The sequence below is a fragment of the Vipera berus genome, assembly GCF_964194415.1.
Source record: "Vipera berus genome assembly, chromosome: 4".
NCBI lineage: Eukaryota > Metazoa > Chordata > Lepidosauria > Squamata > Viperidae > Vipera > Vipera berus.
Window position 1 is genome coordinate 53858470 of NC_138206.1, and position 22648 is coordinate 53881117.

Here is a 22648-nt window from a genome sequence, read left to right on the forward strand (position 1 = left end):
CTAAACAACCAAATCTATCAAAGAATCATTAATTAACCCTTGTATTTTCATTGTCTCCTCTAAAGTTCAACTACTTTGTCAACTACTTTGCAGATCATAATACATCTGCTGAGCTGTGTTCAAACCAGTGTAAACATCATGCTGGACCTAAAGTTGGACAGTGTTTTGTCGGTAGGAGTAAAGCCTTTCAGTCTAGACATTTCTGAAATCACTGATTATGAAATAAAAATTCCTGACCTGAAAGTCTGAATAAAAACAGTTAAGACAAACCTTTTCCATTTTATTCACAATTATTCAAAGCAACAAAGGTTATATTTGAATTCAAGGCAGAGGAACGGTACCAGGCAAGGGTGAAAACAATTTCTGAAATGCTGAAATACATAATTTAGGTGTAAATTATGTTAGTAATGACCTACAAAGCCCTACATGGCATGGGTCCGGAATACCTTGGGGAGCACCTGCGGCCGGCGTCAACTTCCCTCCGCCCAGTACGCTCCCACAGAGAGGGCCTCCTCAGGGTGCCACCGGTCAAAGAATGCCGGCTGGTGGCCCCCAGGGGGAGGGCGTTCTCTGTGGGCGTGCCGGATTTATGGAACCATCTTCCGGTCGAGCTCCGGATGGCGCCTGATCTCCGCTCCTTCCGGCGCGATCTTAAAACCTACCTCTTTGAACAAGTTGGCCTGGCCTGATGGGAGGGGTCGGGTTTTATAAATTGATCTTAACTTTTTAATCGGTATTAATTTATTACGGGCATTGCTGTTTAATTATTTTTAAATTTTGTATCTTGTTTTATGATGTATTGCCCTGTTCACTGCCCTGAGTCCTTCGGGAGAAGGGCGGTATATAAATTAATTAAATAAATAAATAAATAAATAAATAAATAAATAAATAAATAAATAAATAATCGTATTTGTTTGCCTTCCCATCCTGTTCTCTGCAATCAATCCAAAACCCAAATAAGTAACAGAAACTACTTACTTCACTTGTCCTAGGTTTGGTGAGTGAGAATCCTATGCTCTACTCTTAACTTACTTCATTGAAGGAAATACTTCTTTGCCAACTCTCCTCTGAGCAATCTATTACCAGAAGCAGATGTGATGCTTATCTACTTGTATAGTTAAAATTAAGGATGTATGATTAGGAGTGGAATTTGAAAAGATAATTTAGGCTCTGCACAATAATTTAGTCAGCCCCGGGTTCTAACTTACACTAAGCTTATTAAGTTTTAAAATATTGAGCGAGATAAGAAATAGCATAAAACCAAAATAAAACAAAAGTAAAGAATTTTACCTGTGTGTAAAGAAAGGTTTCTTTCAGATGCCCAATAAGAGATAACTTTAATAAAGAAACTGGTTTCCTCTTATCTTTTGATACTGGAGAAATTTGACAAGGAAAAAAATGTCAAAGATAATATAAAGTAAATGTATTAGAGATAGCAAAATGCAAGCTTGGTGGCATCAGAAGATTATAATATTATGTCATAAGCGACAGTTAACTTTAACAGATGCATTTACATTTGCATCCATATGGAATAACTTTTTTAAAAAGATAACCTTACTAATTTGTTTACACTAAAAAGATACTAAAAACTAACAAATTAATAATTTAGGCAAAAAAGGAAAGAAAACAAAGCCTAAACTGCAAGAGAGAGAGAGAGAGAGAGAGAGAGAGAGAGAGAGAGAGAGAGAGAGAGAGAGAGAGAGAGAGAGAGAGAGAGAAATACAATGTCTTCCATTTTTTTTATAATGAAATGACTTGAGAAACTCGAGAAACATAGTACATAAAGAAAATAAAGTATTGCACAATGTTGCACTGAGAAGCTGGGTACAGGAAAAAAAAATACAAAGGTTATGAAACAAAAGAATAGTATTAATTGTTTTAAATATTTAAACACCGGATGAATATTCCAGACAAGGAAATAGGTGATTATAGAAGAATACCTGACTGATTCTACTTGTTGCAAGATCTGGATTTATTAACATAACTTCCTGGCTTCTTTGCCATAACACAAACCTTCACTAAGTTTCTTTTTTCAGTTATTGTCTTGATTTCTTATCTGAAGTTTGAATATAACTGCAAATGCAAATAAAAGCAATTGTTGACTTTGAAGGAATATATGTGCAGTGTATGCCTCCCAGCATACACAAAGGACAGCACAGCAGGAGGCTGATGGGGCAGATCAGCAGGAGGGTTGGACAGCTCCAGGCGATAACGATCACCAGGGATAAGCCTAACGACCTAAGCTGTTGACAGCCCCAGGCATGGTCAGCGTGGCAGGAAGCCCAGGTTTGAACTGATTGGCTGCCAGCCACCTGGGCAGGTACAAATAGATGCCAGGTTACCCTGTTTCCCCAGTTCGTTCTGTTCAGAATAAACTCATCGTTACCCCAGCTCTGTGTCCGTCCTTATGTGAAGCACGCGACTTTACACTGGCGACGAAGGTGGGATACTGCTCCGGAAAACGCTAGCCGCGGACGAACCCCCCATCGGCAGCTCAGGAACCGACGCAGGACAACCCCGACCGAGGTAATGGCACAACTGGGACAATACCCCATCTTCAACAGCAACCACCCTGAGGAGTGGGAGGCGTTCGTAGGTCAGCTCGAGTGCTACCTACGGGCGAATGGGGTCAAGGACGACCGACAGAGAGCGGCAGCGCTACTCTGCAGCTGTGGCATGGAAACGTACCAGCTGGCGGTCGGTCTGTGCGTGCCTGACGACATTCACGCCGTCGGGTACAGCGAACTGATATCTAAGCTAACGGAACACTTTAAGCCCGAAACATCAGAGATAGCGTGGCGGTACCATTTCAAGAAACGGGACCAGTGTCCAGGCGAGAACGCGAAGCAGTACATGGCTGCCCTGTGACAAGCAGCGAGACTCTGCAACTTCGACAACCTCGAAGTCCGTCTGTGGGATCGGATCGTCTGCGGGCTAAGGGACCGGAAGCTGCGGCAGAAAATGTTTGCCAAGCAGAAGCTGACCCTTCAGGACGTCCAGGAGGAGTTCTTAGCCTGGGACGTAGCGGAGGAGTCCGACGCAGGGGCGAACGGGGCCATCCATCAGCTGTCCGGCCACGACGATGCAGAAAGGGGAGACTTCGAGGTAGACGCCATCCACCGCCAACAGCGATCGACCACCTACTCCCGGGACCGCGGGAAGGAGCAACGCCCAGTGACAGCCGAGCAGCAGTATCTGGAGTGCGGATGCAGAACGAGCGGCCCCTGGTCTACCCAGTCCTCCGGCTGCAGCACCCATCGCTCCCGGTCTACCCAGCAGTGCGGCAGCGGCCCCAGGTCTACCCAGCCCGGCTCAATTGGGCAACACCGGTCTACCCTGTGCATCGGCTGCGGGTCGGGAACCTCCAACCAATCTACCCGTTGCGCCAGCTGCGGAGGACAGCACCCCCGGTCTACCTGCCGGTTCAAGTCAGCGAAGTGCAGGGCGTGCGGGAAGACCGGCCACATCGCGGCGGTCTGTCGGAGTCGGCCAAGGGACAGTCTGCACGAGGTGGAGGCGGATTTCCAGCTGGCCACAGGTACAGGGGAGCGGCCGCCAAGGTTTATGGTTAGCCACACGGCGGGACGGTCGGCTGTTTGTGAAACCGAGGGACACCCACCCCTTATTCCAAAAATCAAACTGAGGGTTAAAATTCAAGGGCCCCCCTGCGTAATGGAACTTGACTCTGGGTCAGCCGTATCCATTATCTCTGCGCGGACATTCAGCGAAATCTGCGAGCGGAGCGGCCAGCGGGTTCCCCTGAGGCCATCCAAACTGACCCTCTCAGACTTCCAGAACTATCCGATTAAAGTCAGTGGGGAGGCGTCAGTGATGGTCCACTACAAAGGATTTAAGGGGAAGCTGAGCGTGCTGGTCGTCGAAGGGCAACGGACCAGCCTTGTGGGGCTGGGATGGTTCAGGGTGTTGGGCATTGGGATCACCGGAATCCACCAAACGCAGAGCCACACCTCCCTGGAGGGCATCTGCAGGGAGTTCGCGGATGTTTTTGACGAACGGTTGGGGAAGTACACCGGGCCCCCGATTTCTTTTAAATTAAATCCTCTAGTCCCACCGGTCAGGATGAGGGCGAGAGTTCCCTTTGCGCTCAAGCATAAAATTGAGCAGGAATTGGATAAGTTAGTGGAACGGGGTACTGACGCCGGTAGATGGGGCGGACTGGGAGACCCCCATAGTTACCCCGTTAAAGGCAAATGGGGACAATAGAATCTGCGCAGATTATAAGGGGACAATCAACCGGGCGTTAAGTGCGCATTCGTACCCGGTTCCCGCCGTAAGCAGCATCCTGGCATCCCTGGGGCGGTATTCACAAAATTAGATCTTGCCCAGGCTTATCAGCAGCTGCCGGTAGACCCCGAGGCAGCAAGGGCCCAGACCATCATCACCCACAAAGGGGCGTTCCGGGTAAACCAACTGCAATTCGGGGTGAGCGTAGCTCCGGGGATTTTCCAGGAAGTCATGGAAAAAACGCTAAAGGGGATCCCCGGGGTTTGCCCGTATTTTAACGACGTCCTTATAGCGGCCAGCTCGGAGGACGTCCTGGCATCACGGCTAAGAGCGGTACTTGGTCGTTTTAGGGATGTGGGTCTAAGACTGAAAAGGGACAAGTGTAAAATTGGGGTTACGGAGACGGAGTTCCTGGGATTCAGGATAGACGCGCAGGGCATCCACCCATCAGCCTCCAAGGTGAGGGCTATCAAGGAAGCCCCAATTCCCAAAAACAAAGCGGAGCTGCAAGCGTTCCTTGGTCTCTTAAATTTTTATCATACATTCCTGCCGCACAAGGCAACCATCGCAGAGCCCTTGCACAGGCTCCTGGACAAACAAACGCCCTGGGACTGGACTGCCACACACACAAGCGCATTCAGGACCCTTAAGAACATGCTAGCCAGGGACGCAACGGTCACTCTTCAGGGAGGACCAGCCCATCTGCCTAGCGTGCGATGCATCCCCTTATGGGATAGGGGCAGTTCTCAGCCACTTAAGGGAGGACGGCACGCAGGCTCCCATAGCATACTATTCCCGGACCCTGTCAGCGGCAGAGAGAAACTACGCGCAGATAGACAAGGAGGCGTTGGCAGTGGTCGCGGGGGTAAAAAAGTTCCACAACTACCTGTACGGGAGGGAGTTCCTCATTTACACGGATCACAAGCCCCTGCTGGGATTATTCACCACGGAGAAGCAAACGCCACAGATCCTCTCACCAAGGATGCTCCGTTGGTCCATTTTTCTTTCAGCATACTCCTGTAAGCTGATCCACAGACCAGGAAAGGAAATGGGACACGCCGACGGTCTCAGCAGACTTCCCCTAAGGGAGGCTGGACCGGATCCCGCTCCTGCTAATCAGATATTAGTAATACAGGAGCTCGCTGAGTGCCCATTAGACGCTAGTGACATAGCAGCCGAAACTCCCAGGGATAAGATTCTTAGCAGAATTCAGTCCTGGGTTAGCAGCGGGTGGCAGGACAAGTCACCGGGACCGGAGTTCACAGCATTTTTTACGCGGAGGCACGAGCTTTCAACCCATAAAGGCTGCCTGCTGTGGGGGAGCAGGGTCATCATCCCCACAAAACCTAGGGAGAAAGTCCTTCAGTCCCTTCACGAGGGTCACCCGGGAGTGGTAAGGATGAAGGCTCTGGCCAGGAGTTACCTGTGGTGGCCTGGGTTGGATAAAGAGATAGAGGGGTTGGTAGCAGGATGTTACACATGCCAAAGGTCTCGCCCTGAGCAGGCACACGCTCCAGTCCACAAGTGGGAACAGACTCACACCCCCTGGTCCAGGGTCCATATAGATTATGCGGGGCCATTCCAGGGACACACCTTCTTAGTCATCGTGGATAGTCACTCCAAGTGGTTAGAGGTGGTACCTGTGTCCAACATGACATCAGCGGGCACAATACAGGCACTAAGGGGAGTGTTTGCCACACATGGGTTACCAGATGTAGTAGTATCTGATAACAGAGCGCAATTTACCTCCTCGGATTTCCAGGTGTTCCTGAGGACCTTGGGAATTAGGCATGCCACTTCAGCGCCCTTTCACCCTGCCAGTAACGGGTTGGCAGAGAGGTTCGTGCGGACTACCAAGGATGCACTCAAACGAATAGTACAAGGGGACTGGAAACAGAGACTGGCCACATTCCTCCTCCATCAACACGCAACACCCTGCACAGCCACAGGAAAGAGCCCAGCGGAGCTCAGGTGGGGCAGACGCCTCATAACTATGTTAGACAGGCTCCACCCAGACAGGGTCTCAGCAGACACAGAACCCCCAACCCTCAAAACAAGTTTCAACATAGGGGAGCAGATCTGGGCCAGAAATTACAGCACAGGCCATCCATGGGTGCCAGGTGAAGTGGTGGAACGGACAGGCCCCCTCTCCTACAGAGTAAGGGTGGAGGGGGGGACTCCTGTGGAGGAGACACTTAGATCAACTAAGGAAGAGAGCCCCTGAGAGGACGGGTGGAGAATCTAGGGAAACAGCAAGGGAGGAGGCAGAGCAAACACACACACAGCCACAGTCACAGTCACCCAGAAGAGCAGCAGGAAGGGATTGGGGGCATCCATCTGCCTGGCAGGGAGCTGACAGGGAAAGTAGGCAAGAGCCTGAGGGCAGCAGGTCACAAAAAGCCAACACAGAAACACACGCACCCACACAAATCAGACCAACACAGCCAGACCAAGGAACAGGAAGCAGAACCGAAACCACTACAGAGCCAAGCCTGAGAAGATCAAACAGGACACACAGAGCCCCCAGCTACCTCAGTGATTATGTTCGCTCATAAGACTGGTGGGAGGAGGAATCTGGAGGGTTAAATGTAAAAATTGTAAATAAGCTGTACATAGTTAAGAAGGAACGACAGAGGATCCTCCTCACTATGGGGGAAGGGGTGCAGTGTATGCCTCCCAGCATACACAAAGGACAGCACAGCAGGAGGCTGATGGGGCAGATCAGCAGGAGGGTTGGACAGCTCCGGGCGATAACGATCACCAGGGATAAGCCTAACGACTTAAGCTGTTGACAGCCCCAGGCATGGTCAGCCTGGCAGGAAGCTCAGGTTTGAACTGATTGGATGCCATCCACCTGGGCAGGTACAAATAGATGCCAGGTTCCCCTGTTTCCTCAGTTCGTTCTGTTCAGAATAAACTCATCGTTACCCCAGCTCTGTGTCCGTCTCTATGTGAAGCACGCGACTTTACAGTCAGAATGCTAGAGAAAATTTAAAGAAGTTCTTAAGTTGCATTCAGAATAAAAAGAAAAGAACCAGAAAGAAGATAGTAAAATGCTAACGGGACACAGAAAAGGCATTGGATTCCACTAGGAAACTGTGAAAAGCAGGAGAAAGGAACAGGAAAGAAAACTGAGGCTTCTAGAGACATGGTCTTGGCTTGCATCTTTATTCTGAATTAGGTTAAAACTCCATGACTAGATTAACTGCACCTGTGTCTAAGGAACAAACTAGTCATGGGGGCCCACAGGAGAGGATCAAAGTCTCCGTGAAAGTGGGTGTGGTATTGTGATTGGAGCTCCACCCCCTTTCTACATGGCAGGATTTTGAATGTGGGATCTTGCCCGCCATTTTGTACATTTGGGGTTTTCACGTATCTGTCATGCTTCCAATTAATGACCATTTTTAATAAATTTGATTAAAATTTTAATAGTGCAAAATGCAAATGAGAGTAAATATAATAAGGAAATGGGAAAGGATAAGAAAGGGAGAGAACTGTAGGGTAAGGGAGAGAAAAAAAGCATTCCAACTTTTTTCAGTGCAGTAAAATACAAAATAAAATTACAGCCTCAACTTTTTTACAAACTTGGTCATTGCTAGCCATTTCCATAACAAACTAGTCTAATCAGCAAAGCTCAAAGTCAGGAGTTCATTTTATTACTGTCTCGAACAAAAAGTCCAGTAGTGGGTTCCCATTTATGACCATTTTAAATACTATCCACTCAAAGGTGCATATAAATTTAATAAATCCTAATCCTAAAGGTATATGACTATTGAGGAAGCTTTAAATGTTAGGAGGTAATTTTTTTTTAACAAAAGGAATTTATCTTACACTGCTATATATGTAGCCCCTGACTTACGTCCACAACTGAACCCAAAATTTATGTTGCTAAGCGAGACAGTTGTTAAGTAAGTTTTGTCCCATTTTATGACTTTCCTTGCCACAGTTGTTAAGTGATTCGTTGCAGTTACTAAGTTAGTAACACACTTGTAAAATTAATCTGGCTTTCCCATTGACCTTGCTTGTTAGAAGACTGCAAAAGCGGATCACATGACCCCGGGACACTGCCACTGTCCTAAATATGAATCAGTTGCCAAGCATCCAAAGTTTGGTCACATGACATGACCATGGAGATGCTGCAATGGCCATATGTACTGTATGAAAAAATTCACTTTTCTTAGTTCCATTGTGACTTTGAACGGTCACTAAACAAATGATTGCAAGTTGAGAACTACCTGGAATAATGTTCCTGTATCATTTGTGAGGCAAACGTTGACAATGAGTCACTTACCTTTCTCCAGAATATTTTCCTATAGATGTTGTGAGCAAACATGGAACCGGCAGAGAGCAACGCAGAATCTCCTGAAGACATCACAGCAGCTGCTATGGCACCCAAGCCACCGATGGAGATGTAAGTCGGGCAGAGATGCTGAAGGACCAGTGGAAGTATGAGAGCAGACTCATTTCTTTCATTTGGGCTGGGTAGACCATAGTCGGTCTGGTTCCAGTCTCAAAAATGAAATATAGAAGTGTCATTTTCAAAACATTGGTTCAGAATTGAATCAGTCATGACATCGGCTACAAACAGACAGAAGTCACTTTTTCAGTGCAGCTGTAACTTTGAACAGTCACTAAACGAACTGTTGTAAATTGAGGATTATCTGTCATATATATTCGTAACGGAAGTATGGTCTTTGAAATTAATGGCAAAATTGACTGCTTTGCCCAGAGACAATAGCATGAATAAATTTCTTTTGACTTAGAGATATTGATAGATTTCTTATAAGATAAGGTGAAAAATCAAATTTTGAGGATTAAATTTAATCTGACAAGAGAAATGTTGTGTTAGGGTCAAGGTTAGTTCTTTAAATATATGATTATTCATATTTGATCCTTACAATTTGAACCAAAAGTCCAGCTGCTGCATGGATGCAATTGGGCTAGGTGACCTTTGAAGTCCCTTTTTCACGTACGTTATTCTATTTATTGTCTTCTTTTATTGATTGAATTATAGTAGTTTTAATATTGTTTTTCTTCTATGCTATTTTGAGTACATTTTGTGAGATATTACATACACATTGACCAGATTTTCTAGGCAGCTATCCAAGATGATACGCATGGTGGCTTAAGCATCTTCCCCCAAATTATTTTATGCAAAATGATAGACATTTCACAGGATCACCAGATAACATGAGATTGTACATCTGAGCATGTAGATTCTGTCAAGAATGTTAAAATTGGATGACACACCAGCATTTTCGCTTGAGACATTACTAGTCGTGTACTATATCACCCAAAGCTTCATCAAAGAAGGTGGAAACCTTGTGGAAATGTTGGACTTGTGCATGTGAGGTGTGTGTAATTTCTTACCCACTTTTTCATTAGTGAAAAAAATGGCAAAGCAGGATTAATTTTTAAAAAATCAAAAATGTTGTGAGTTGACCAGAGGAGAAATGGGTAGGCCAGCTTTCTCAGAGATTCTGTGTTATTGGTCCTGTTTTTTAAATTGAGGTTTAAAGATACAAAGATTAAAAAAAATGCAAACTAAGAAAAATATTTTTTAGCTTCCTCAAGGCCAGCTCTATATTCCTTTATATATGATACTGCTTTGTGTTAATAATTCTTTTTTACACGCTCCTTGAACTGCTTAGAATATAAGAGTTTATTCACCATTTATTCAGAACAGTGTTTCTCAATCTCAGCAACTTTAAGATGTAAAGACTTCAACTCCCAGAATCCGGAATTCTGGAAGTTGCTGAAGCACTGACATAGAGGAACAACCCTCCTAAAGTAGGGCAACAGCATTACAGGTAGTCCTCGATTTACAACAGTTCATTTAGTGACTGCTCAAAATTACGAGGCACTAAAAAAAGGGACTTATGATCATTTTTCACACTTACTGTATGGCCATTGTGGCATCCCCAGGGTCATGTGATTTATATTTGGGTGCTTGAAAACTGACTCAGATTTATGACGGTGTCCCAGAGTCATGTGATCTCCTTTTGCGACCTTCTGACAAGCAAAGTTAATAGGGAAACTAGATTCACTTAAGAACCATGTTACTAATTTAACTACTGCAAGGATTCAGTTAACAAATGTGGTAAGAAAAGTTGTAAACTGGGGCAATACTCACTTAACAAATGTTTCACTTAGCCACATACATTTTGGGCTCAATTGTGCTCGTAAGTCAAGGACTACCTGTACTAGGGCTGAAAGCTGTAGCTTACCAGTTTTTATTCAGCCATGGTTACCTGTGGAGGCAGCAACTGCTCCTATCAGTACCGACGGGATAGCCATAACGAAACAGCCCAGTCCAGAAAAATAGGAAATTAGTCTGGCTTCTTTGTGGGAGGAAGCCGCGAGAACTCGCTGGAAATAGGTTTGCCATGGGATGGCCCCAAGAACCTGGAAGAAAAATAGAGTCTTGAATGGAACTGAAATTAAAAACAGATAAGACAGTATTCTTGATCTTAGCCGAAAAGTCAAAACTTAAACCAGATTGCCTTTAACGTAACAATAGGGATGACTCTGGGAAGTTTATCTATCATGAAGCATGATGGGCAATTCTTGCAGCATCTCCATAGCTTGCTTTCTGGATCCTGCTAGAATTTCTAATCTTCATTTGCTTTCCTAAAGCAAACAAACATTCCAACATTAGGCTATCATCCCAGTCTGATGCATATGTCAGCCCTGGCATTCTTAATTGCATTTCATCTTTAATTTAGAAATGTATTTTTCTTAATGTCTTGTGGAAAAGCAATTTTCCAGCCATCTAGAAGAGAAAGGGCGGCATGTGCATCTCCTTTTCCAGTTTGGAACTATATTAGGACATTTTGTGTATATATTAAGAAGCAATGGATGGAAACTAAATCAAGGAGAGAAGCAACCTAGAACTAAGGAGAAACTTCCTGACAGTTAGAACAATTAATCAGTGGAACAACCTGCCTCCAGAAGTGGTGAATGCTCCAACACTGGAAGTTTTTAAGAAAAGACTGGACAGCCATTTGTCCAAAATGGTATAGGGTTTCCTGCCTGAGCAGGGGGTTGGACTAGATGACCTCCAAGGTCCCTTTCAACTTTATTATTATTATTACACTGCTATTTATTTTTAATCCCTTCTTGTGCAGTGAATTTACCGTAGCAACAACATACCCCACATATCTTTTTTTAAAAAATAAAAATAAAAAATAGTGTTCTTTGTGGTGAAAAGAGCATGGTTTGCTCTTAATTTAGAAGAACAAGTGTTTTCATTATTTAGTTGGATACAGTAAGTGTGCCAAGCCCCCAATTTTCCATCCACTTCAGGAACAGATCTTACCAAATATAAGAAATCATCAAACCATCTTCCGTAAAACTCTGTTTCTATTTTTCCAATCCAAGGTGCTTGGGATATATTTTGGGAAGCTGTATAAAAATATTTTCTGTGGCAGGGTTCATGATGGCAAAAGGGATACAAATCCACTGGCAGCAAAAACAGAAACATTAGAATTAAAACAGCCGAGTATTTTAACTACTAGGCCGCTGCAACCCTCTTTTGCAGTTCAAGATGCTGATTATTATCCTGCATGGGACAAGACCATCTCTCCCCAAGCATTTCTATTCATCTCATCAGATCAGAAGCAGTGGACCAGGATGTTACTTGAGCCCAATACAGGTCGTCCTCGACTTATAACCACAATTGAGCCCAGAACTTATGTTGCTAAGTGAAAAACATGTTAAGTGAGCTTTGTCCCATTTTAGGACTTTTCTTGCCACATTTGTTGAGTGAATCACTGCCGTTGTTAAATTAGTAACAACAACAGTTGTTAAGTGAATCCGGCTTCCCCACTGACTTTGCTTGTCAGAAGGTCGCAAAACATGGTCACACGTCCCTGGAACTCTGCAACTGTCATAAATATGAACCAGTTGTCACGCATCTCAACATAAATCACGTGACCACGGGGATGCTGCAACGGACATAGATGTGAAAAACAGTCATAAGTCCCTTTTTCCAATGCTGTTGTAACTTCAAACAGTCACTAAACAAACTGTTGTAAGTTGAAGACTACCTGTGAGTCTGTTATGGTGGCTTGGCTGTTGCATTATGGTTTTATTGTTATTTATTGTTGTTGTTTTTGACTTTGCTTTCAATGTTGTGATTGGAAATTTTGATATTTATATAGCCACTGTCCTGGACAAAACCCAGGAATACAGTACATCGGTAAGATGGCTCCCAAAATGGTGTTGAGAATAAGCCTGAGACAGCAGCAGACATGGGAGGAAGATCAAGCAGGAGAAGAGCCACAGCAAGGCATGAGATATACCATCCACAGACAGCTGAGGTGGCAGACATTAGGAAATCCCACCACTGGCCAGGCAGATGGTGGAGGGCAGGGCAACCATGCAGTGGCATCAGGGGCGGGAGCAGAAGCAGGGGGCGGGGCAGCAGTGTGAGGGATCGGGGCAGTAGCGGCCCTCCACAACAGTCCCAGTTCCTCATGTGGCCCCTTGAGAAAATTAACTGCCCACCCTCGGTTGAAGAGTAAAAACAAAAACAAGAACACCTAAACAGTGCAGAAAAGCTCCAAGACACAGAGAGAGACATTAAAAATCCTAGATAAGCTAGATTATAAGAGTTATTGCCCAACTATATCAAGTGAGTTTCATTTCTACACATCTAATAAGTATGCAGTGACAGACAGGAAAGAGTGTAGTGAGATACGGGAGGGGAAAGGCGATCAGAAACAGCTTATCTCGATTCTGATGTGAGGATAATGAATCATGCCTTTTTCCACAGTGTATGTATGATGAGACCACCGGAAGAAATCTCAAAGCATAAGACTATTTCAGCAATGCGCATTATAAAACTGTTTTCAGGAATGGGGTTATTGACATGGGCTCTACAGAGGCTCATGAACAAGAAGACTTCCAGGTGTCTATTCATTGTTTCAACACCCCCACCCCCCGCCCCCATTAGTTTAAGAATCTTTTAAAATCTTTACCAACAAGGAGAGACAAAGCAAAGCCAGCTGGAGCTTGAACCCACACCAGTCCTTTTGAAGGGAGGTAGACAATTTCAGCCGTGCCATTGATATAGGCTCCTCCAACCCAGGTTGCTGAAAGAAACCGAGAAAAGGGAAAATAATAATAATAATAATAATAATAATAATAATAATTTTATTTGTATACCGCCCTTCTCCCGAAGGACTCAGGGCGGTGAACAGGGCAAACATATAAAAGTACAAAGATACAAAAGTTAAAAAGAATTAAACACAATGCCCAAGCTAAAACAATAGATAAATATATTAAAAACAACAATAAAATCCCAACCCATCCCCCATCAGGCCAGGCCGGCTTGTACGAACAAATGAAGTTAATGAAAGATACATAGATAATGGGACTTCCAGTTTGCCGCCACGGCCACCGTGGACATTTGGATGGCAAGCTCCGTCTTCCACGTCCGATTCCGCATCGCTGGAGGACCTTGGAAAGGGTTGAAAGTCGCCCTGCAGGGGTGACCAGCAAGGAGGGAATCCCAGCTTGATTGCGGGTGGGCAGTAGCCCTTCCACTTGATCCGGGACAGCCCTCCAAACCGGTGGACAGAAGACCGGCCATAGAAATATGGCCCATCACTAGGCTGCTGACAGCTGAAGTCAAATTTACCATCAGGCACCTACAAAGCAGCGCGGATGAGACTGGGTGAGATCTACCTCTCTTCAATCCTACTTATTTTATTTTACCTGTATAAGTTGCCCAAAGTATTTTTGTCCCTGTAAGAGAGGGAAGGGAGATTCTATCCCACCCTCTAAAAACAACAGCGACTGACTATCCAGGGGAGTGTAAAACATTGCAAGAATAACCTGATTCTAACTGTACTAAAAGATTTTTTATTCTTATTGAAGATTTGGATTTCTACCTGCAAAAAAGAAGTAAAATTGGAAAAAGGATTATAAAAAATTCAGACTTAAAAAACACACAACCTAAATGGTATGGGTGACATCTTGTGGCTAAACCTGATATTACAATTTGTTATAGAGACTTGGCTCAAGACTTGGTTCGATGCCCAGATTATAGATACCGTATTTTCCGGCGTATAAGACGACTTTTTAACCCATGAAAATCGTCTCAAAAGTTGGGGGTCTTCTTATACGCCGGGTCGTCTTATACGCCGGAAAATACTATTCAACTCTCTGATCTGCAGTCCCCGGCAACGCGCTCCGAAGCCGCCTCCCAGCCAGCATGTCGCTGCCAAACCTCCCAGCCCACACCGTGTCTAGGCACTGCAGCCCGGATGGGTCTGGTCCCGGTCAAGGACGCCGCGGAGCCTGCTGGCACCGGGCGAGACCCGGCAGTGTTGTCCTGCACGCGCGCGTGCTGGCCAGCTGCCGGGAGATCTCCATGGCGGCGTCGGACGGTCAGAAGAAGCAGCCGACGCACGGAAGGCAGGCTCATGACGAGTCGAGGTGGTCCGGCGTCTGTGGCATGCAGGGATGGCGGGGGTGGCTCCCGTAGCGAGGGAGGCGCATCCATGGGGAGACGGGTGAGGCCCGTGCGGCGTGCTGCGAAGAGGGGCCCCGCTGAATGTCACGCCCGTAGGCCGCGACAGACAGTAGGAAGGGAGCACCTTTGCTCCTGCTGAGGCACCGCCTGACCCGCGCCGACCGGAAGAATCGCTTGCCTGGTCACAGAGTGCGGAACAGCGGTACTTCACACCCCTCTTGCCCGCAGACCATGCAGCGGCCCTCGCCAGCCGGCCTCGGCATGGTCGCCCCAAGCCTGGCTCTCTAGCGTGTCTTCCGGGCCTGCCTGGCCAACCGTCTCCTGGGCGGGGCTTTGCTCCAGACGCAGCGGCTGCTCCGTCTGCAAATGCTATCTCAGCCGAATCGCGCTTGGCCGTGCAGGCTGCCAAAAGGCGGGGACTCAGAGTTCCTGCGGTGGTTGCGGCTTCTGGTGTGCTGTTTGCAGAGTCTGGCCTGGAAGAGCACGTGGCTTTGCACCATTTGCATCAGACGGGGTGAATCTGAATCAGGCTTGTGTCGGACACTTGGCAACTGGCATGTAAGTATTTTCCAGCGTATAAGACGAAAAATCTTGAAAATCTTCTCAAAAGTCAGGGGTCGTCTTATATGCCGGGTCGTCTTATACGCTGGAAAATACGGTAAGACTTTTGCAACCTTGACAGGTATCAGCTGAGAGAAGCCCAGCTGTGTTCAATACTCAGTGACAAAATTATTTTCATTCTCTGATTGTAAAGCTTTTAACTTAACAGTCTGATAAGAGAACATGGATGAAGATCAGGAACAGATTCTCTTTATGTTGAAAGCAATTTATGAAACTATTCTTACAGCTACAGATGAAATAAGAATGTCATGCCTCCGTCGGAGCCTGAATCTGCGAAGGAAAATGAGCTGGAACGGGACCCTATGGAGGGTGAGGGAGAGGTGTCTGTGGCTTCAGAGGAATGTGAGGAAGAGCAGGCCAAGGCAGGCCATGGCCTGTCAGGATTGGGACAGGATGAATAGGAGAGACAGAGTTCAGGCGATGAGCAAGGCCCACCCCCTCCTAAGAAGAAGGGAACAATGCAGGCAGGCTCAACTACTTGGGAGGAGAGTCGCCCGCCTCTCTCCACAAGACTGAGACTTAAGGAGATGCTATGGGGAGATGCATTTGTTGGGAACAAACGCTAATTCCTTGGAGTTTTGTGTGTTGTTGCTGACCTCTTGTTCTGTGACTTCTTCTTGGAAACCTAGAAACTCTGACCATTGGACTGACTGACAACATTGCTTGGATGTTCAAAGACCTGACTGTATTTTGGCTTCTTTTCTGAAACTGCTCAGGAAAGCTTGTATTCACACAGACTCGTTAGGTTATGGTGTATGTGTCATTCCTTGTTATCTCCGTGGCCTTGAGTAAATTCCTCTTCTAATCAGACTGTTTGTGAAACTGCTTACAGCCAGAGGTGGCTGAAGGTGTGTGTTTCTTCCTTTGGAGGCCTGCCAGAAATGTGGGAGCATTTGGGGAAAATTTGGAGCAATTAAAGGGCAGTTTGCATTGCCAGCTCACTGCATTGGTTCTGTGCTGTACCCTGGGTAATCACAAAGAAGCTACAGAAAAGAACAAGATGTCAGCCCAGATATACAAACCCAAACTTTGATTACAACTAAAGAATCAACTACACAGAATATAATAGAAGTGGAGCAATTAAATACTATGATAGAAGATTCAATTGATCAACAAACACAGTTAATGGAAAACCTGGAAAAGAGATTGACAACATGGAAAAAGGAAAAGACTTTCTATGTAAAACAGAAGAAACCTGAAGATCAAGAAGAACAGACTGAAGGGAAGATAAACATTTCAGGACAACTACGTCAAGATGGAAAAATAGAGAAACGATTTGTTAGTCCTTCCAAAAAAATGGCAACCAGATGGCCTTTTCTACTTCAAACAATATATATAATAACACAGGGAGATCTATTGGATGACTTAAAAGCACGGACATGGAAGGCGAGTTGGCAAAGAAAGAAAGCTAGAATAAGGCTGAGGAAAATTGGGGTTTTGATTTATTAGTAAGAATTAAAATAGAACATACTCAGATAAGATGAGTACTTTGAATACTAGATTTTGTATGAGCTGAGATAAAGAAAACTTTGGTCATTTAAAAGTATAAATATTAAAAGTTAAACTCAGATATTGATTTGCTTATAATGGTTGAATGTAAAAGTAATTAAGATATATATATAAGCTAAAAATCTATTGATAAATGTAATAAATATGTTTTTACTTAGCTGTTATAATAAAAATTACTAGCTTAAATATGAGATAGTAGACATCAAGAGAAAAAGAGAGGAAGTATTTAATGTTGAAATAAGAGAAAATTTTGGTTACTAAATTTAAGACTTTTGGAAATTAATAGAAAATAAGAATGTTATAGTGTATTCATAATTAAGTTGATGTAAGATGGTGAGAAATAGAATATATTTAAATAGATAAGACGTGTATTCTGAATGTTAGATTTTGTGATGAATTACGATAAAGGTAATTGTGGTCATTTAAAACTTGGAAATTATAAATGTTAAATTTAAATATTAATGGGAAACTAAAAATTGGGAAAAACTAATTAGGACATTGATTGTCTATAAAGATTGAATGTTAAAATAAGCAGGATATGTACAAACTAAAAATTATTATTATTTTTTATTGAAAAGTTTTACAATACATTTTTGAATACAAACCCCCCCTCCCCCTCCCCTCTCCCCAACCCCCCCAACCCTCCCCTCCCCTCCCCCCTCCCCGACTTCCCAGAGCAAAATACAGGGTATAAAAATACAAACAAACATAATCTAAAATATGCAAACAACAATAAAAGATTAAATTCTATCGCACTTTTAACTCTTGGTAAAATAACTACAAGCTAGTTATACATCATATATATCCGCTACTTATTCAAATGCTAAATGAAACTTTTTAGTCCCATATTTATTCTGGATGTAATCAATCCATCTTCTCCACTCCACAATGTATCTCTGTTGCGATTGGTCTTTCAAATACGCTGAGATCTTTGCCATTTCCGCCAAGTTAGAAACTTTTAAAGTCCATTCTTCTATAGTCGGCAGTTCTTCCTTCTTCCAATATTGCGCTACTAAAAGCCTCGCTGCCGTAATTAAATTCAACATCAACTTAGTGTCCACAACAGTGGTATCTGTAATAATACCCAGTAAAAACAGTTGCGGAGAAAACTTTATCCTTTTCTTGAATATTTTTTGCATGTTCCACCAAATTTTAATCCAAAAAGCTTTAACCTTTTTACAAGTCCACCATATATGAAAATACGTTGCATCCTCACAACCACACCTCCAACATTTGGGCTGGCAGTTCGGATACATACTTGCTAATTTTTTAGGATCTAAGTGCCACCTATAAAACATTTTATAAAAATTCTCCCTTAAATTTTACATTTCTAACCCAGATCTTTTCCCAAGTATCCATTGTAATGACTTCTTGAAAATTCTGAGCCCACTTTATCATACAATCTTTAACAAGTTCCATCCCTGAATCAATTCTATCAATGCAATATATATCCTTTTTATATGTGCTTGACCTTGATCTCTAATTTGCTTTACCAAATTTTCATCAATCATTGAAAAACCAGTTTTCTGGTCCTCTTTCCATCTAGCCTGTAATTGCCCATACTGAAACCAGGTTTGTACAATCTTCTTTTAAAATGTTATATGACTTTAATTGCCATACATTCCTCTCAAAACTTAAAATTTCCTTATATGTAGTCACATTATGTTTAAATCCAACATTTATATTTTCTATTGCGTGTTTAGGTATTGCCCAAATAGGTATCTTATAATTTAACTTATGTCTATACTTTTTCCAAACTCGCAACAGAGCATACCTTAAAATATGTATCTTAAACACATTATCCACCTTCTTATCATACAATAAATATGCATGCCATCCAAATAACAAATCATGACCCTCAAGATTTAATAATCTCGCTTGTGTTAAATTAAACCAGTCGCTTATCGCTGACAAAGCAACAGCCTCATAATATAATTTGAAATTAGGCATTTTAAGACCACCTCTTTCACGCGTATCTTGCATTATCTTAAATTTAACTCTTGGCTTTTTCCCTGCCCAGATACAAACTAAAAATTATTGACAAACGTAAGAAAGTTATTTTTATTTAATTGATATAATAAGAATTGTATTAGCTTAAACATGAGACAGTAAATACTAAGGGGAAAAGAGAGGAAATACTTAATGTAGTAGCTTGAAACTTGTACTAAAGATATTTGCATGTTATTGAATTATCAATTAATTCAGCTGCCACGTTGCTTTTTAAATATTTAAATGTAAAATTAGAAAATTAATAAAACTTTTTTTTAAAAAAAGATACATGGATAATTACAGGAAGTCGTTGACTTACGGTACAACCACAATTGAGTCCCAAAGTTTTGTTGCTAAGCAAGGCAGTTGCTAAGTGAATTTTACTCCATTTTACAACCTTTCTTGCCACAGTTGCTAAGTGAATCAGTGCAGTTATTAAGTCAGTAATTGGATTGTTAAGTGAATCTGGCTTCCCCTTTGAATTTGCTTATAAGGAGGTAGCAAAAGGTGGGTCACATGATCTACGGACACTGTAACCGTCGTAAGTATGAGTCAGTTGCCATGTGTCTGAATTTTGATTACATGACCTTGGGGATGCTGCAACGGTCGTAAGTGTGAAAAACAGTCATATGTTGCTTTTTGCAGTGCTATTGTAACTTCAAATGGTCACTAAATGAACTGTTGTAAGTTGAGGACTACTTGTACAAGGCAAACATATATTGTTTTAGTCAGTTTGACTTCCCACTAAGAATCATGGACATTTTCATTGGAGACAACTGCTGTTGAAAATTCTTTGGCTTGTACTGGATGGCTCTGCGTTTGAATGATGCAACTTCTGTCATCCACAACTGTTCTTGTTTTTGAAATCAAAATCTTCCTATCATCAGTAACTTTCTGCTCTGTTCATTTTAGACAACTGAATGAACATTATGGGCACTGGGGAAATGCTATTATTTGATCACAAACAAGAGAAAGTGAATTAGATTAGAAAATAACTGTGAAATAATCATTTATTACGATCTGTTATGATTAAGATCTGAACAACACTGTATTTGATAATACCTGTTCTGTAATGTTTCATGAAGCAAGAAAGAAAAATGTGCTTCATACATTCTTAGGAGACACTGCTAGGCTCCATCACTGGAGGCTTTTAAGAAAAGGCTGGACAGCCACTTGTCTGGAATGGCGTAGAGTTTCCTGTTTGAGCAGGGGGTTGGATTAGATGACCTCCAAGATCCCTTCCACCTCTGTTGTTCTGTATTTCTGTAAACACACTTATGAGGCAGTAAACCTCAATGCATTAAATCACCTATTATTTACTTAATATGCTTTGCTGCCTTTCAAAGCTATGGCCTTTCCAAAGTGGTTTATTGTGCATTTTAAAAACAAGCTAGCTGAAATTAAATAAAATATCAAGTATACCCTCAGCAGTAGATGCCATGAAATATTTTTTGTTAACATAAGGAAGTTGTAAAAGCCTTTTCAAATGAACATACATGGCATTATCTCTGCTACGGCAAGTATGTGTGCCTGATTTTATAGTGTAGGAGTCATTGAAGGAAAAACATCCTCTTTAATTCCTGCTGAATTTACAGATTGTAGATTAGGCTTTGGAAAACTAGCCTAAAGCATAAAAATATAGGGCAAATATTTCCATAAAATTATTTTTTTGCAGCCAGAAGCCATAGAGATGGGTTGCTGACAATATTACAAAACTGAGCAAGATTTGCAAGGACTTGTGGGTGAAGTTAGGCTTTTAAAAAAAAGAAAAATAGAATTGTAACTCCAATCTTATATTTCATAACTTCCATTTTAGCATTCTCATTTAAATTTACCTATCAATTTAGGACCATCTATCTCACTCTTAAATAGTCAAGATGTGGTGGTTTGCTGCCAAATTTAAATAGCAGCACTATGGCTACGGAGTGTGCAAGATGCAAACCTGGGAATGTGGGTCACAAATGACCCATGGAATGAGGTGAGAACTCTATAAGCCTTTAAAGGGCAATGCCAACTTTTTAACATGGGTCTTAGAAATGGACAACATTTATTATATCTTCTTATCAAATCTTATGGGACATTAATTTGGACACTGCCCAGAACCCCTCTGAGAGAGAGTGGTTAAGTAGTTTGATATTTAAATAAATAAATAAAATAAAAATAATTGCATGAACAATTACATCCAGAGAAGGATGCTTACTGTAATGCGGTTGGTATGTTTTCCATCTTTCCCAGTTTATCCATTAACTTCTACCTAATGTAACTTTACTTTCTTTGCTCACTGTTTCCTAAGAATACTTTTTTGCATTCTTCCTGCCTGCCAGTCAGTCGTTCTTTCCCAAAGAGATCAAGTAAGTACCACAGACCCTTCTGTTAAGTCGTGGGCTCTGGTGAGCAGGAATGATGACACGAAGCTGAGTACAGGAAAACTCATTCTTTCATTCTTGCTGGAACTGTACTGGGGCTTGGGCCGCAACCAGCCACAATATATAGCCTAGCCCCTAGGTGGCAGCCAATAGGTTTGAACCCACGCTTGCCGCCTGGGGCTGACCAATTGCAGGACCGGAGACGGCCTGTCTGGGTTGCTGGAGAGCCGTTAGCTCCTTCAGCAACGCAGGTGGTGTAACACCACAAACCCAATACATAACACCTTCAATTTCCAGTTTTGTTTTGTTTGTTTTTCAAAAATCCATGGTGATTAAGAATACTGAAGGTTGTTGTTGTTTTTAGGTTGTTTTTAGTCAGCTGGGGAGAGTCAGATCGCTCATGACTGAAAGCATGTTGGTCCTAATCCCCAGACTTTGACTAAACCTGTTTTAGCTCATTTTCTGTTGGCACACCACCCCTGCATTCACTTTAAGAGAATAACAGAATAACAGAGTTGGAAGGGACTTTGGAGGTCTTCTAGTCCAGCCCCCTGCTCAAGCAGGGGACCCTGTACCATTCCGGACAAATGGCTGTCCAGTCTCTTCTTAAAAACTTCCAGTGTTGGAGCATTCACCACTTCTGGAGGCAGGTTGTTCCACTGGCTAATTGTTCTAACTGTCAGGAAATTTCTCCTCAGTTCTAGGCTGTTTCTCTCCTTGACTAGTTTCCATCCGTTGCTTCTTGTCCTGCCTTCGGGTGCTTTGGAGAATAGCTTGACCCCCTCTTCTTTGTGTCAGCCCCTTAGATGTAGGAACACTGCTATCACACCACCCCAGTCCAGAGTAAGGTTTAGAAAAAAGATCATTCTGAAGCCTTTGTACTTACCAGTTGCTGTGAACAATCCAATGCAAAAATTCATGTGCCTTCCTCCCACCATGGCAACTTCACTGGGCTTCTGGTGTTCCTTCTGTCTGGTTTTCCGAGAAGCCCATATCCCAATAGCTAAAGTCAGGGCATAGAATAAAAGCAGAGCTACTAAGCCGCTGATATTCAAAGCCATTTTTCATAGAATCTCAGGAATGGACTGAAAATGGATCTGGGGAGTAAGCAAGCAACGCTAGCCAGCCAGAAGAGTCTTGTGGAATGATCACTGGCCTTGTACACACCGTGCAGGAGAGCTGTAACCTTGTGATAAAGACAGTTGTTTCCTTACTAGACAAAACAATCTCTCAAGTCTTTAAATATTAGATAATGATAATTCTTTTGCAGCTGAGTTTAGTGCTCCAAATTCATGTTGTTGTTTTTTTTAAAAAAAAATGACATTGTATCCAGCCATAATGGATTTTTTTTCTTTTCTTTTTCCATTTTTTTTGGGGGGGGCTTAGTTTCTGATCCACCTGAAATTGCAAATTGTGTTAGGTGCGCAGCAGTTGTCTG

At 43.1% G+C, this 22648-nt stretch overlaps 1 protein-coding gene across 1 annotated transcript; it reads right to left on the reverse strand.

The window, feature by feature from the left end:
- Nucleotides 1-3009: 3009 nt before the first annotated feature.
- LOC308667212 (high-affinity choline transporter 1-like) lies at nucleotides 3010-22271 on the reverse strand (the record flags this gene model as incomplete). Its single annotated transcript, XM_081326358.1, is given in 7 exon segments — nucleotides 3010-3195; nucleotides 8537-8754; nucleotides 10497-10650; nucleotides 11564-11661; nucleotides 11664-11706; nucleotides 13231-13340; nucleotides 22097-22271. Coding segments are annotated over 7 exon segments (984 nt in total).
- Between the last annotated feature and the right edge of the window lie 377 nt (nucleotides 22272-22648).